At 45.8% G+C, this 16,738-nt stretch overlaps 1 protein-coding gene across 1 annotated transcript; it reads right to left on the bottom strand.

The window, feature by feature from the left end:
* Nucleotides 1–998: 998 nt before the first annotated feature.
* Nucleotides 999–6,521, bottom strand: LOC138283528 (uncharacterized). Its single transcript, XM_069221469.1, has 2 exons — nt 6,154–6,521; nt 999–1,290 (listed from the first exon to the last, which is right to left on the bottom strand). Exons 1-2 carry the CDS (start codon nt 6,519–6,521, stop codon nt 999–1,001), a joined length of 660 nt encoding a protein of 219 aa, XP_069077570.1.
* Between the last annotated feature and the right edge of the window lie 10,217 nt (nt 6,522–16,738).

The following is a 16,738-nucleotide window of genomic DNA, read 5'->3' as shown; positions in this document are numbered from 1 at the left end:
CCATGTTGGGGGACACAGAACTTTAACACAACATTCGAAGGCCCTCCACCTGTTGCCCAAATGAACACCAGCATCATTAACCACATCTTGGACATCCCAATCATGGTGTCTGTCTGTGCATGAGTGCCTGTACCCACACACATGTGATGTAAACATCACTGCAATTCACTCCATGATGCATGCCAACAGTCAGGGAACAATCCGTAATCATTACACATGCACAGTGCACTTTTACACACAATTCCACATCAAGGGCATAGCTCAACACAAAGTGGTTCCACACTCTGGTCCTACCTATCATCTCCCTCAGAGCTACTGCAGTTCTCCATGCCAAATGACATAGTATGGTGCATGAAGATATATGTCAGTATAAGAGGATTTCAGGGAGGTTCCTATCTATACCAGGTGTTTTAGTACTGCATATGCCAAATAATGAACATGAATGGGTGATAATTGAAGTGATTTATTGTCTTGTCTATAATAGTTCACACTTTTTAGTTTAGTTTAGTTTAGTCCATCACTTTGGTTTCCTTCTTGTTCCCTCTTTCCCCTTTCTCAGGTGGTTCCAATCCTCTGGAAAATTTTGCGCTGGGTCGTGTGTACAATAAGAAAGGAAAGAGAAACGGACCAATGACAGGTAAGTCCGTTGATCGGTATGTGGTGTTTACAAACAAAATATATATCATTAAGGGGAGGAGTGAATCTTTAGTGTGCAGGGTGAATACCAATGTCCAGATAAAAAAAATTAAAGATGACTGCATGCACGGTGTATCCTATTGTGCACCAGTCAGCAGGCCTCGCCACCTTCTCTTTTCCCATCTTATTATGGATGAAGCAGAGCCCTGTAATCGGGCACGTACCTGGGATAGCCAGGCTCCTCTTGGGACGTGAGTGGGATCTGGGTCCCGTTTCTTGGGACCTCGTTGTTCCTCCGTTGGGCTGGTTCTTCCATGGTCCCCTTCTGCTCCTTCCGTGACCCCTTTGTTCTTCCACTCTCCTCATCTGTTCTCTTCCAGCTTCTCTGCTGCCTTTTCTTCTTGTTCTCGGGCGCCTTCTCCTTCCTCCTCTCCTGTTGCATTCTCCTCCTGTTCTTTGGTGACGCTCACTGCCTGCTCCCCGGTCGCCTCGTCTTCCTCCTTGTTTGAATCTTCTTTCTGCTCCCTGTCGGCGTTCTCCCTCAGCTCCCACCTGGCGTCTGCTTCCAGCTCCCTCCTGGCGTCCGCTTCCTGCTCCCTCCTGGCATCTGCTTCCTGCTCTAGGCTCCTCTCTTCTGCTTTCGTTGTCCCCTCCCTACGTCGGGATGTACAACTCTTCGTGGCCCCCCTGGGGCACTCTTCGGTCGGTCCTGGCCCTGGTCCTACAGCTTCATTGACATGTGTCTAGTTCCCCGTCACATTCGCTTCCCCCTGTGAGTGGCTGTTGAAGCCCCAAATCAACTGTATGTCTCGAAAGATAGTCAGCATTGGTTAGATGGGAACCTGGAGCTTGCTGAACCTAAAATACAAAAGGTTGGAGGGCCACGAACCATTTAACACTCTAGGGTTCGTGTCTTTATGGCGGGCTAACCAAGTCAATGGGGCCTAGTCTATGATAAGGGTAAAGGGACGTCCAAGCAAATAATACTGTAAAGCCTCAATAGCCCACTTTATGGCCAAGCACTCCTTCTCCAAGGTGGGATAGTGTATCTCTCTCTGTAATAACTTTATAGTTATGTAAACTATGGATGTGCAAGTCCTTTCTCTTCTTCCTGTGATAGAACTGCACCCAGACCTAGGTCCGAGGCATCCATTTTTAACAGAAAAGGTCTCTTGAAATCAGGGCATTGCAGAAAGGGGTTTGATATTATATACTTCTTGAGTCTTTGATAACTTTCAAATTGTGGACCTGTCAACTTGCCTATTTTACATGATTGTCCTTTTTTTAGTAGGTCGGTTAAGGGAGCTGCGTGGATTTAATAGTGTGAGATGAAGCAACTGTAATACCCTACCATTCCCCGGAAGGATCTTATCTCCCGTTTTGTGTTAGAGGGTGGTATTTTATTGATTGTGGCGGCTATGTCCAATTGAGGATGTATGTGCCCCTTTTCTATGTTGTTTTTACAGATTAGCAGTTAAACCTGCATCTCTCAGGGACTGAAATATCAAAGACAAGTGATCTAGATGTTGTTCCCAGGTGCGGCTATAAACGGCAATGTCATCAAGATATGCTGCAGCGTATCCCATATGTGGTCTTAGGATATGATCCATAAGGCATTGAAAGGTGGCAGGGGTCTCATGTAGGCCAAACGGTTATACTGTAAACTGATATAACCCCGATGGTGTGGAAAAGGCGTTTTTTTCTTTATCCCTAGGATTCAGGGGTATTTGCCAATAGCCTTTTGTGAGATCTAAGGTGGATAGATACCTAGCCTGTCCTAGTTGTTCTATTAATTCATCTACCCTGGGCATTGGATATGTGTCAAAGTTTGAGATGGTATTGAGTTGTCTGAAGTCAATACAAAAAGACCCGTTTAGTTTTGGTACCAAAACAACCAGAGAGCACCAAGGACTCTTTGACGGTTCTATTATACCAGTTTTTAACATATTTTGGATTTCTTGTTCTACAACCTGTCTACGAGTTTCTGGTATATGATATGGCTTCAATTGGACTATTTTTCCTTCTTTTCTTATAATATTATGTTGGACCAACGTGGTTTTACTGGGTTTTATTGAAAACAGATCCTTATTTTGTTGTATAAGTGCTATTAACTGAGTTTTTCTCTCATCTGAAAGGTCTGGGTTTATATGGGGCATAAACGCATTTGTTTCATCTGGTTGGGGAGACAGGGTTTTTCTAGGGGTTTTGTCTTATTTATAAGGAGGACGGAACCTTCAGCTGGGGTTGGTAACTCTTCGTCTTCCCATTCTTTGAGGCGGTTGACGTGATATACCTGCCTTTTCTTCGGAGTGTGCAACATTTCCAGTCGGTATGTAACTGGGGTAACTTTCTCAAGGATCTCATATGGACCCTGCCATTTCGCTAGCAGTTTGTTCTCTGAACTTTGTAAGAGAACCAGAACCTTGCTCTCTATAGGTAGCTCTCTCAGATTTTCCCTGTGTTATAATACTTTCTCTGTTTTTATTGGGCTTCTTCTAAATGCACCCTGACGTCTTCCCATATGGAATGTATGTTTCTTTTAATTGATGGGTATATTCAAGTATGTCTCAACATACGTTCTTGTACTCCTCCCATTGCTCTGCTGCCATGTCTAGGAGGGTTCTGGGTTGTCTGCCAAATACCATTTCAAAGGGGCTATGCCCTGTTGAAGCCTGGACATGCGCTCTAATGGCATATAGGACTAACAGTAGTTTCTTGTCCCAATCCTTACCTGAATCGGAAATTATTTTTTTCAGGTGGGTCTTAATAGTTCAGTTGTACCTCTCTACCAAGCCATCTGTTTCTGGATGATATACAGAAGTACAAATATGTTTTACTCCTAGATAGTGACATATTTGAGACATAAGGCGGGACATGAATGGTGTGCCCTGATCTGTTAGAAGTTCCCATGAAAAACTGACCTGGGAAAAAAAACCAATCATAGCGTGAGCCAAGTTTTTAGTAAACATGCTCGTGAGAGGAATAGCTTCGGGGTAACGCGTAGTGTAATCCACTAATACTAGAATATATTGGTACCCCTCAAGGAGGATACCTGTGTTCCTACCAAGTCTATACCTACTCTAGAAAAAGGTTCTTCTATAATGGGTAAGGGGCATAGTGGAGCCTTTGGGACAGGAGAGGGGTTGATTAGCTGACATTTGGGACATTGATTACAGAGCTTAAGTATGTCGGAGAATACCCCCGGCCAATAAAAATTACGTAGTAGGTATTCCTCTGTTTTTTCTCCTTTCTGTAATGCCCACCACCTACTTGACCATGAGCTAGGTGAATTACCTGTACTGGATAGGGAAAGGGTACCACTAACTGTGTTTTCTGTACGTTATTTTGTTGGAGGGCCCAATACAATAAGCCATCCTTTATCAGAAAATGAGGACCCACCTGCCCTGTTAGTTCCGTATAGGCGGCAGCCCAGGCGTGTTTAAGTTCAGGGTCTTCTCTCTGACAGACTCAGAAGTACGCTGGAGTCGATAATACCTTCGTTTCTGTGTAAAGCAAAGAGATAGGTTTTGGTGTTCCACAAGTTTCATATTATTTATTTTGCTCTCTCTTTTCATGCTTGCTTAATTTTGGTTTCTCCTTACCCGGCTCAATAGCAGTGTTGGAAAAAGGGGCTTCTTTAATCCAGGAATCTACAGGGTTGAGACTCTTTAAGCTATCTAATAGATTTTGGAATTTGGAAGTTGTAATAATCTGTCCCTATAATCATATCTTCTACTAGATGGGGCATTACTCCTACTCTTATCCTTTCTTCCTGTCCTTTCCACTCTATGATTATTTCTGCTACTGGTTATTGTTTACTTTCTCTGTGTATACAGCATATGTTTACGGATTCCCCTGTGCGCCATTGGTCCTTAGATATCAGTTCTTCTTTAATCACGGTTTGACTACATCTGGAGTCGATCAGGACCCTAAAGGGGTTTTTATTGATTAACATTGTTTTAACGTACTGTGGAATTTTCCCGCCAGTACATAATACCCTGCCTATCGTTACCCCTATTTCCATGGGTTCGGGTTTTGGAAGTTTATGAGGACAATTGCGGGCAGTATGACCCCACTAAGCACAGTGATTTTGACCTTTACTGGGAAACGTATGCTCTAAACATTCTCGTGGGAATTCTGGAGACATGTTTTCGGGGAAGAATTGATATTCTTTACTGCCGACATTGGTCCTTTGGGTGGATTCAGTCTAAAATCAGGGGCTCTATGGTAAGCACATGCAAGTTCAATGGCTGACGTTACAGTAAAATTAGGATGTTGTTTAATCCAATTTTGTGTGGGTACTGGTAATGCTTCTAGGAACTGTTCTAACAATATGGTTTGAATAACCTCCTCTTTCGAAGTGGCCATAGGGTTTAGGCACTTTAGACCTAGGTCTTGAACCCTATAAAAGAGAGCTCTGGGGCTCTCAATGGGGTTCCATTTTGTCCTATGAAATTTTAGACAGTAGTATTCTGTATCAAACCCCACTCTTTCCAAAATAGCCTTTTTGATGTCTCCATAAGGAGTTGTCCCTCCCCCCGGATTTACCGCTTGGTACGCTGCTTGTAGAGTACCCATCAATAAGGGTGCTATATATTCACCCCACCTCTCTTGTGGCCAATTCGCCGAGGTAGCGACCCTTTCAAAGTTGGTAAAGAAACATCTGGGTCGTCCCCTTCTTTGAATTTTTGTAACACTTAACTGGGGATGTTTGGATGGACTTGGGTAGTAGCTATAGTATCTGTCACTTTTTGTAAAGCATTATCATGTACTAATTGGTTGTTTGCTATGATAATAGCTTGACTTTCTTAGGGCAGTTTGTAAAGTTTCCCCATCAGTCTGTGCTTCCCTTAACTGTTCTTCCCAAACTAACTGCAGATGTCTTTGGCCTTCAGCGACTTGGTTAATCACATCCTCCAATGTGGGTTTCACCTCCATGGTCCCCTTGTTTTGTCTTGATGAAATCCCACTTCTGACACCACTGTAAGATGATGGATTCCAGGGAGGTTCCTATCTAAACGTGAATGGGTGATAATTAAAGTGATTTATTGTCTAGTCTATAATAGTTCACACATTTTACTTTAGTTTAGTCCATCACTTTGGTTTCCTTCTTGTTCCCTCTTTCCTCTTTCTCAGGTGGTTCCAGTCCTCTGGAAAAATCAGCGCTCGGTCGTGTGTACAATAAGACAGGAAAGAGAAAAGGACCAATGACAGGTAAGTCCATTGATCGGTATGTGGTGTTTTAAAAAATAAATATCAATAAGGGGAGGTGTGAATCTTTAGTGAGGAAGGTGAATACTAATGTCCAAATAAAAAAAACTAAAGATGACTGCATGCACTGTGTATCCTACAGTGCACCAGTCAGCATGCTTCCCCAGTGAGGTCTTACACTCTTCCTATTCCCCCCATGCTGCCTCCGCAATATGGGGATATACCCCTTCGACTTCTCTTCTTCTCCCCACCTCCTCTTTCCCCTTCTTATTATGGATGAAGCAGAGCCCTGTAAACGGCACTTACCTGGGATAGCCACGTCCCTCCTGGGACGTGGCTGGGTTCTGGGTCCCGTTTCTTGGAACCTCGTTCCCTCCTGCTCCTTCTTCGACCGCTTCATTCTTCCACTCTCCTCCTCGCCTGTTCTCTTCCAACTCCCCTGCTGCATTTTCTTCTTGTTCTCGGGAGCCGTTTCCTTCCTCCTCTCCTGTCGCGTTCTCGTCCTGTTCTTTGGTGATGCTCACCACCTGCTCCCCGGTCTCCTCGTTTTCCTCCTTGTCTGCGTCTTCTTTCTGCTCCCTGTCGGGGTTCTCTCTCAGCTCCCTCCTGGCATCCGCTTCCTGCTCCCTCCCGGTGTCCACTTCCTGCTCTAGGTCCCTCTCTTTCACTTTCATCGTCCCCTTCCTACGTCGGGACGTACAACTCTTCATTATCCCCCTGGGGCGCTTTTCGGTTGGCTCCGGTCATACAGCTTCATTGACGGGGTCTAGTTCCCCGTCACAGTCAGATAATGAACAATGGCATCACATGACTCATGGGGTCATTATGACCCCGATGGTCGGCGTTAATGTGACGGTAGTACCGCCAACAGGCTGGCGGTACTTACCGCCACATTAAGACATTGGTGGGTTTCGTGGTGTAACCATGGGGGTAGGCCCTATCAGTGACAGGGAATTCCCTCCCTGTCGCTGATAGGATGCCTCCAACCCCTACCGCTCCAAACATCCCCCTAACTCTCTAAACAACCCCCCACCCCTACAACCATGCAGCCCCATGCACCCACAGGCAGACACACACTCATTCACACATACAAACATGCATGCATACATCCAATCATACACACATCCGCACACACTTCAAAATGTACACACAGACACACATTCCAATTTCTATACATACACGTACTCACACTTCCATACATTCACACATGCAATCAACACAAAACACACACCTGCATTCACACACGCACTCACACATACATGCACACTGCCCCACACACACACACAACACCCCCGCCTCCCTCCCCTGTCGGAGACCTGACTTACCTGGATCCAGGAGGTCTTCCGGCAGGAGACGGGACGGGGTGCTGCTACCGCCAGCAGCGCCCGCCAGCAGAACACTGCCAGGCCGTATTATTTGTCATAATATGGCTGGCAGCGGTCTACTGGCGTTGCGCTGCTGCTGTAGCAGCGCCACCTTACTACCATCTGCCAGTATGGCCACAGCCGAATTTCCACCCTTCTTGTGGCGGAAATCCGGCTGTGGTCATGATATGGCGGACGGCTGGTAGCCGCAGCGACGGTCTTTTGGCGGCCTCCTCCGCAGCAGTAGGCAGTTTTTACCACCAATATCATAATGAGGGCCTCAGTGTTGCAAACAAATTGGTTGCAAAGAAAGACTCCATAGCAACACACAAGGGGGCTTCAACTTTCTAAATATGGGACTACTAGCGTCCGTCCCCATCCGCATCCGCTCAACCCATGCGAGTCCTGATGATGGTATGACGACCTCTGACTGCTGCCACAGACCAAAACGCCAACATTACCTTCTCATTTGACAAGCTGAATTAAAAGACAATGATATTGCTTGAACTGGGACTTCAAAACCAGGCAATAATTGTGCAGGACTGTGTCAAGAGGAGGGTTATAACCCCTTCCTGGATCTTCTGTTGGGATTCAATCTAGTGATTTTGGTAGGTTTTATATAGTGTTGTTGTTTATGAGATGGACATTTGTTGTATTTGTTGTACATTATTTGAACTTCCTGGATCCTATTAATTAATATATCGGACAGGGTTGTCTTATTCATTCATTGAAGACTGGATCATATGTACACAAACTACATCTAAATAGTTCCTCTAGGAGCATTTTTTAAGTGAGACATTGTCTGTACCCAGTTCCTAGGGGAATACTGGGTTGCCCCTAAGTGTGCTCATACACTCCTGTCTGTGGCACCATATGAAATGGTTGCCAATTGTTGATTTACTATACTACTAACAGTTTACCATGTACATATATGTGAGGGATTACAGACATCATCCCATCAACATAGGTAGAATATGCATGGATTTGCAGCATAGAAATGTTTCCTAAAGAGAAAGGGACACATGCTGACATGTAGGCACAAGGAATGTTGGCAACAGTGATGACACATCAGTCATGTCAAAAGACATTCCCCACTTACCAAGAGAAAGTAGTTTGCTACAGCTGCAAACAAGTAACTAGGTAAGCCATGTCATGTGTATGATGGGCACCTACACATCACAGACTGCAATGAGGTACCACCACCCATCATACACTGAAGATTACTAGCTCCTGGGCGGCAGATGTCTACATACACATATACCCAGAAACATGGCAGAGTACAGTGATCCACAACCTACTTACTTTTGGCATGTAACATATAGGTAGAGTGATCTGTTACATAGAAATTAGACCCACTAGAACAACAATCAGTAAATGAATGATCACTGTACAGAGCCATTTGTGCTCCCTGCTGAGCAAATGGTTTGAGGATCCCCCCGAGTTTTGACCTAGGTCCCAGGTCCAAAAGGCAAGGCACACCAGTTTGATACACATGACACGTCAACACAACGACTCACCCAGCTCATCCCTCATTGTCAGGGGGAGCAGTAAGTACTTCACTCAATCACCTGGCCATGGGACAGGAAAGAATTTGTTGTGTACTCACCCCCTTGTGGCTGCTGTGCTGCCCTCAGATGCCCATCCAGCTTCGGGTAGGCCACTGACAGAATGCGGGTCGTTGGGGGGAATCATGGTACGACAGGCACCCTGCCCACGTTGGGAGGGCAGCCCCAAGTGGGCCTCTGCGATCTTCTGAGCCCCGCGTCCCGGGTCCTCCCACCTCTTGTGACAGTGGGCGCTCCCCTGGTTGTGGACCTCCACGGTCCACACGTTCTCATTGGTGGCTCTCCAAATCCCTTTCTTCTGATGGGCGTTGACCTGCATGGATGCAAAAGACAGTACAAGAAAATATGTCAACAATTCCCATCCAAAATAACTGAGTCACATACATGTCAGTATACGAAGATGAGAACATCCTGTCTTGCCCATACTGCCCAAGTGTGGCACATAGCAGTCATTAAATGCAGAGAGATGACTACACACACTTCCCAATATGCAGCCATGCCCACCAACCAGCTCAGGTCATGCACTGACTAGGTAGGACAACTGACATCTTGTGGGACATGATCTAGCAATCTGACAGAGATCAGAAACACTATTAGACACATCACACCTATGTGGCTTCTGAAAGGTAAGCTCCTCAGCCATGAATGCATCAAAACACTCACAGTCTGGAACAAGGATCCTCTGCATACAGTCCATACAGGCTACTGCGAAGGTAAAAACTCTAACATCACACATGGATAACAATGAAGGAATTGGCATGGTGGGCACAGAAAGAGCCTAGCCTTTCTATTGTGTGGACATGTGCAAATACAGATGCAGACTCATGCCACTTCAGGGGGTGAGGGTCTGCGTGTCTCATCATCAACACAAAACACACTTTTTGACATATGTGTACATAATACATAGATCACCTTCAGAATAACATAGGCATGCATTGTACATTTTCTGCAATGTGACAGACAACTATGTCACATGTCATGGATTGTCAGTGAACAATACACAGTTTGCACTTATGCAATATCAGAAATGCAAGGAGCCTGTACAGAACACATGTGACCTCTATGAAGGTGACAACAGGACTGTGGGATCGAGGGACCTTTCTAGGCCCTGAAACGCACATTGACAGAGATGTGAAGTGCACTCCAGCCACGGATCATCAGCTCTCCCTTAATACCATGTACTTTTCAGCGGATAGAGCCTCAATATTAGCAATGAGTTAATATTTGGCCTCATAACATGTTGTGCTGGAATACAGGGAGTTGGCACAGTACTACAGTTGCCTAACAAAAGTGATTCAACACCAGCCCAGGGCTTAGAGTTCACATTCTGTCACTCATGGTCTAGCCTGTGAGCAGGGAATATATGTCGAAGTACAGAGAAAACTGTGCACATGCGGCACTTACCTGCTCCTCTGATGCACCATAGACCTGATCATCCAGGGGTAGGACCTCAGACACCAACTTCTCCAGCTCTTCTGGTGAGAAGGCTGAGGCCCTATCAGCTGCTGGACGTGGCATGATTTCCCCCAAAGGCGGTACATAGCATCTCAGGTAGTGGAGGTCTTGCTGGCAGCAGTGTCAGAAGTCAAGTGTCACCTCCGCCACATACTCAGCCGTCACCATCAGCAGACACAGCCATTGGCCTATGACCACCACTGGCATCAACATTAGCCTATGGCTGTGTCTGCCACAATTGCAACCGTCTACCGCCATGATGACTTCCACCAGCGTTCCCAATGTCCTGTGGAGTAGATCAGGCATTCACCATTTTAGAGGCCTGAAATGTGTATAGCTCCGACAAATGTGTCACACCTCCGAACTTGTTGGGCTTTGCATCATTAACTGCTTGTCTTTTCCAGTCATGTAACTTCTACTACTCAGACACCATTGTTGTACATTGCTAAGCATATATGGTGATTTGCATTGGGGCACAGCCACCCCGACAAAGGTCATTTTAATGCTTGGGACGTCAAGTCACAGCCTGAGAGGCATGTTTTGTTGCACAATTGTTGTTTACCATTCACATGATGTGTACACATGTATGTCAAAGCAAGGGGGTGACATGTGACTTCTGTGTGATTATCAGATGTAATGGATACTGTGTATCATGTCCAAATCTCAGTACATGCCTTGTCACATTTTAACATTGACATGTATCCTGTATGTTGCAAAGGACACATTGAATAATGGCAATACTCATGTCTTGTCATACCTAGGTTCCCTGGGAGGGGAAGGATCAGACAACCTCCTGTCTATCGTCCACTGGCAGACCTTCAGACCATGGAAGAATGCCACATCATTCAGATCTCCTATCTGAATCGGCAAACAATGGTGGACTTATGTTGTTTGTTGGAACCTGATCTGATGTCTACCATTCGTCATCCAAATATCTTTCCACCCATTGCACAAATTATGGTAGTTTTGCACTTCCTGGCCACAGGGTCTTTCTAAAATACAGTGGCCCTATCTGCTGGGATGTCCGAGCCTGTGTTCAGTCTGGCTTTGAAGGATTTACTTTCAGCAATGTCGAAACACCTGGACAACTATATCCACTTTCCTCAACGTGAGGATTTGACTCATGTGAAGGCTGACTTCTATGGTTTGGCACACATCCACATGTGGTGGGAGCCATTGATGGTACACATGTTGCCTTGGTCCCACCACATGGAAAGTAACAAGTGTACTGCAACAGAAAGAGATACCATTCCATCAAAGTTCACAAGTCTGGGCCCGTTTCCTGAACTCAGTCCATGATGCTTTCATTAGCGGAACAGCGCAATCCCCCAACTGATGTCACGACTGTACCCAGAAAGGGCCTGGCTAGTTGGTAAGTTAAATCTGTGTATGTGTGTGTAACATCTGCTGCAACAAATCTAATGAGAGGGACTCAGAGTTGCACATATGTTGCATTCAATAACAGGGGACTGACATAGGTTGTATCATACCCACAGGTGCTTTGTCATTGTAATGGGATGGACCCATGATCAGGGACTGTTGTGCTGCCCTCTCTCTGTGCCATGACTTATGTAATGTTGGCAGACCTGGTTTTTGTATGTGATAAGTCTCAAGCTGGTGACAACATCCACTAATTTGTTAGCCTGTCGTACGGGAAAAAGTCTGACAAAGCCCTTTCTTCTGTGGTCTGGGAGATGGTATTTTGACATATCTAGCCTGATTCAATATGTTTTAGACATTCATGACTATGACAGTTCAGACATTTTGACAGCCTATGTGCTGTGCAGTGGAATAAAATGTTTGGTGTGACCAGACACTTGTATCATTGTGTTGCTATTACTCCTCAACATGAAACTACCTTTGACATATCCCTCCTTCCATTATCATCTTATGTCTTCCTCATGTGCATCACAAGGGCTTATATCTCAAAATGTCAACATGTGTAACAGAAGCAAGCAGGCAATGGCCCATATTTATACTTTTTGACACACAACTGCGCCAACGCAGTTGTGCGTCAAAAATGTTAACGCCGGCTAACGCCATTCCAAAGCGCCATGCGGGCGCCTTATTTATTGAATGACGTTAGCCGGCGCAGCTGACTGGTGTGCGTCAAAAAGAATTACTCACACCAGGCAGCGGCGGTGTAGGGGAAAATGGAGCTTGGGCGTCAAAAAATTTACTTACCTTAACTTCCCTGGGATGGGTCCCTCCATCCTTGGGTGTCCTCCTGGGGTGGGCAAGGGTGGCAGGGGGTGTCCCTGGGGGCATGAGAGGGCACCTCTGGGCTCCTTCTGAGCCCACAGGTCCCTTAACGCCTGCCCTGACCCAGGCGTTAAAAAACAGCGCCCATCAGGCTGGGCGCCGTTTTTTAAGGCCTGCCCCCTCCTGTGCGTCAAAATGATGTCACAGTATAAATAAGGCGCACAGGCCTTAAAGTCATTTTTTGGAAGGGAACGCCTACCTTGCATATAATTAACGCAAGGCTGGTTCCCCCTTCTAAAAAATGACGCACATGGTGGAACTTTGACGCCCGTGGGGTCGGACGTCAAAGTATAAATATGGGGCAGTGTTTGCGCCGATTGTGCGTCAAAAATTTTGACGCACATTCGGCGCAAAGAGAGTATAAATATGGGCCAATGTTTTTCTGTTTGGCGAGTTTATTTACATAGGTGCAGGAAATAAAAAACTGATGCTACAGAAGATGAAAGTGAGGGGATCAGTCATGGTGGATGTAATCATATTAGTAGATGCCACAACATTTGGAGTCCAAAGTCCTGTGTCCTACTACCATGGAAGATGGAACATGGTTGGAGAACAGTCAACAGAGTGAGGTCACTTGCTGGCAGTGGTTGATGTCTTGCTATCTCCACCTCCCAGAGTCTTGTGTAGATGTCCCTGCTTGCGGGAGTTCTGCAGCTACAGGGGCGGGGGTGTCTGAAGCAGGAACTTCCTCTGACATGGCCTCCCTTCCAATGGCTGCCACCGATGTAGAAGGGCCTGGTGCTGCTGGGCCAAAGGATATGGTGTTGCATTGTTCACTGTTCCAGATCAGTGTACTGCTAATCTCCCTGAACACCCCTGTTAGGGAGGCCTGAATGGTGTTTGTGGCCTCCCACTTTTCCAATGACTCTCGATGGAAGTCCCTCTGCAGCTGCTTGATTTTCCTGAGTTCTGTAAGTACCTGGCCCATCACACCTTTGGATTGTTGATAGGCTCCAAGACTTGGTTGATGGTGTCCTGGCCAGGACCCTCCCCAGTGGCCTCATGCTGCTGGCCCACAACATCCCTCCCATGTACCCTACCCCCATGTGTCTGCACCCTTGGCACAGTTTGCCCCATACTACTAGTTCCAGGACCGTCATTGTCGGAGGTGTGTTGCTCTGACTCAGGATCCTGGACTGGGGGACGAACGTAGTCACTGTCCTCAGGACACAGGTTGGGGGGCAAATTGCTACCTGAGATGTAGATGCAACAAGGCTGGAAGTAGTCGATGTGGTCATAGTGAGGCTCACTGGTGTCATCTGACCAGGTTTCCCTGATGGGCAAGAACCGTACTCAATGATCAGACATACAGGAGTGTTGTTGTCACTGAGGTCTTTACCCATTGGGGTAGTGGCAGGCTCTTCAGTGATCTCAGTGTTCCTAGAGACACCTCAACCTGTTGATGTGAGAGCTACAACGTTACATGCTGTGTTGTGACAAGCCTGTGTACACTTTGGATTGGCAGCTTGTCCTTATTTGACTTGCACACATGCTATCAATTGTATAGACCTGTCATTTTTGAGATATGGCAATTCCATTTCAGTCAACCAGCTGCATAATGTATGAGTTCATTAGCACTTGGGAGAATGGTCATAGACTTACATCTTGCCAGCAGTGTAGGCAAAACAGTGGCTGGGCAGGATGTGTCTTTGATCTTTTTAAGTCCTAGTTGACTGTTATGCAGGCCGACCCTGGACATTGTTGAATATGTGGTTGTAGTTATCATATGGTCAGTGCATTGTGAATGTGTCTGCTGGCAATACCATTCAGGTGATGCATCTTGAGGCCTTTGGTTCATGTTTTTTGGGTGCACACAAATTGAGCTGTCCATCCTGTCCACATTAATTCCATATTGGCTAAGCAGCTCAAGATGGATTAGGTGTTTAGCCACATCACAGAGTGTACCATGATCTGTCTCTTGGTCCCACCCAGGTAAGTAAAGTTCAGTGTCCTAGTGATTTGAGTTACAGGGAGGATTGGTCCGTCTGGAATTTACAGTAATGTTATGCCAAGTACTACGCAGTATACATAAATTATCCTTCTAGGTGTGAACACTTCCATTGCAAGTTCACAAACAAGGATATTTGGACAGTTGCACACTGGGCTTGTGTTTGGATTTTGGGAGACAGACCTCCTGGCCTTAGCAGTCATGTCCCTCCCTGTACTTCATGCAGTTGTTCTATGTCATCCCCCAGATGAGTGCACTTCATGTGTGAATTCCCAAAGAAGGGTATTTTGGCAAGTGTACACTAGTCTGGCGTTTAAAGTGACAGTAAGGGGGCTCTTGCGAGTTTATGCCATGTAACTCCCTGTATTACACAAACTATGCTGATGGCTTCTTGCCAGGTGAATACACTTCAGTGATGATTTGGTACACAGGGTATTTTAGGAGATAACAATACCAAACAAGTGCCTGAGTTTTCTAAATAAAAGGCTGGGACAAACAAAAAAAGTGAAATCACGGGGTGGATCTCCACAACTGGAGACCTCAGAAAAACTTTATAATTTACGTAGTTGCGATACATTTAAACAGCCTCATCGGTATCAGTACCCTTATACACATCCTTTTTGTTCCTTTCAGGACTCATCTGACAAACGGTCTGAGAGAGCGGGATGTTCAGAGCACAGACAAGAGGAGTATGTGAAATCGAAAGAAGACTTACAATTCTGGTCTGACATCATCATAAAAAGGAAGAGATACCTCTCCAACAAAAAGCCCAATTCAAAAAGAAAAACGTTGCTGGTTTTTTGGCTAAATGTGCCACACATATTGAGAATGCTCCTTCAGAACAGGATTTGGGCAGTGACTCTCCTAGACAGTGCAGTAGCGTTCACAATAGTTCCCCAGAATCTTCAGCAGTTTCTAAATGTGAAATCAACTAAGGACTTCATTGAAGTAAAAACACCAGATCAGTGGATTGCCCCTCCAGACAGACTATATAAACTAAATGAACAAAATGAGATGGACATAATATGTATTATCAAAGTAGTATTCTGGGAAAATGTAACACTTAGCTATGACATGGCTGAATTGAAAGCCTTGGTTCCGGCACTAGAAAATACAGATCCAGAATTCCCCATTCTCATAGTGTGTGATTTGTATTATTGTGTCCAAAAACTTAAATTACTGGTACCTGAATGGATACACAAACTCAAAACAGAACACTATAAAGCATAAATTGTTTTGGGGAAAGTTGGCATAAATGAATGACAGTTTGCCACTTGCTCATGTAATTCATACACTGAGAGAGTCATTTCAAGTTTGGCAGACGGAAAAGCCCAGCCGCCAAACTCCCGACAGGTTGGCCACCGTCTACGTGGTGACCTCCCCACCAGAGTCATTCAGAGTTTCGCGCTAGGTCGGTGGGTGGAAACCTAAGTTTCTGCCCGCCTGCCTAGCGGGAAACAGGCTACAGCATTGTCTCTGACTCCTAATTGAGTAGGCAGCAATACTGTAGCCAGCAGGGTGCTCTAGCACCCTCACAATGTTCACTGTCTGCAAAGCAGACAGTGCTGGGCAGGGGTGCCCCTACACTGCCCATATGAAGTGCATGGGCAGGGCAGGGGCCCCCATATGGTCCCCTGAACCAGTTTTACGCAAGCCTTTTCATGGCAGTGTTACTGCTATGAAAAGGCTGGCAGAGAACGAGGATGTAATCCACAGCGCAGCGCTGCATGTAGTGCTGTCCTGCTGTATTGGGATATCAGCCACTGCCAGACCTCCGGGATCCAAGGTTCTGGCAGAGCTGGAGGTTCCCTGGTGGTCGGAATAGCAGGGTTGTTATGTGTTGGTTGGACCACTGAATCTGCAGCAGTCCAGACCAACACTGCGAGTGTGGCAGTCATAAGACTGCCACACTCGTACTGAGGCACTGAATACATGTTGTTAGGAGTTCACTGGCTGCTGCGAATACGTGTTCTTATACGAGGGTGGATGAAGATGTCATGGCTGCTGTCAATGCTTCATGCAACAGCACTTCTTTACCTAAAAATATCCAGCAAAACATGCCCACCACTTAAGTGCCCATGCAGATGTGGCAGCCACAGTTTATTTACAACAGAAATACTACTGGTGGCAGGGTCTGTACAAACAGAGAAAACAATATGTCCTTAGTTGCGACATTTGCCAACAATTTAACAGTTTCTCTTTTGCACACCTACCAGAAACACCCCTCTGAGTATCAAATAAACTGCTTCAATGCATGTTTTTAGACCATTGTGGTCCTTTAAATTCAGATGGTGCAT

The sequence above is a fragment of the Pleurodeles waltl genome, chromosome 3_1, assembly GCF_031143425.1.
Source record: "Pleurodeles waltl isolate 20211129_DDA chromosome 3_1, aPleWal1.hap1.20221129, whole genome shotgun sequence".
NCBI lineage: Eukaryota > Metazoa > Chordata > Amphibia > Caudata > Salamandridae > Pleurodeles > Pleurodeles waltl.
Note: the sequence above shows the minus strand (reverse complement) of the source record. Positions and strands in the feature narration are given on the sequence as shown.

Bases quoted from the DNA above. Each gene is read 5' to 3' on its own strand.
- LOC138283528 (XM_069221469.1), bottom strand. From the start codon at position 6,521: ATGAAAGTGAAAGAGAGGGACCTAGAGCAGGAAGTGGACACCGGGAGG. The intron at 1,291-6,153 runs GTAAGTGCCGTT...ATCCCGACGTAG, and splicing joins GAGGGACGTGGCTATCCCAG to GGAGGGGACAACGAAAGCAG.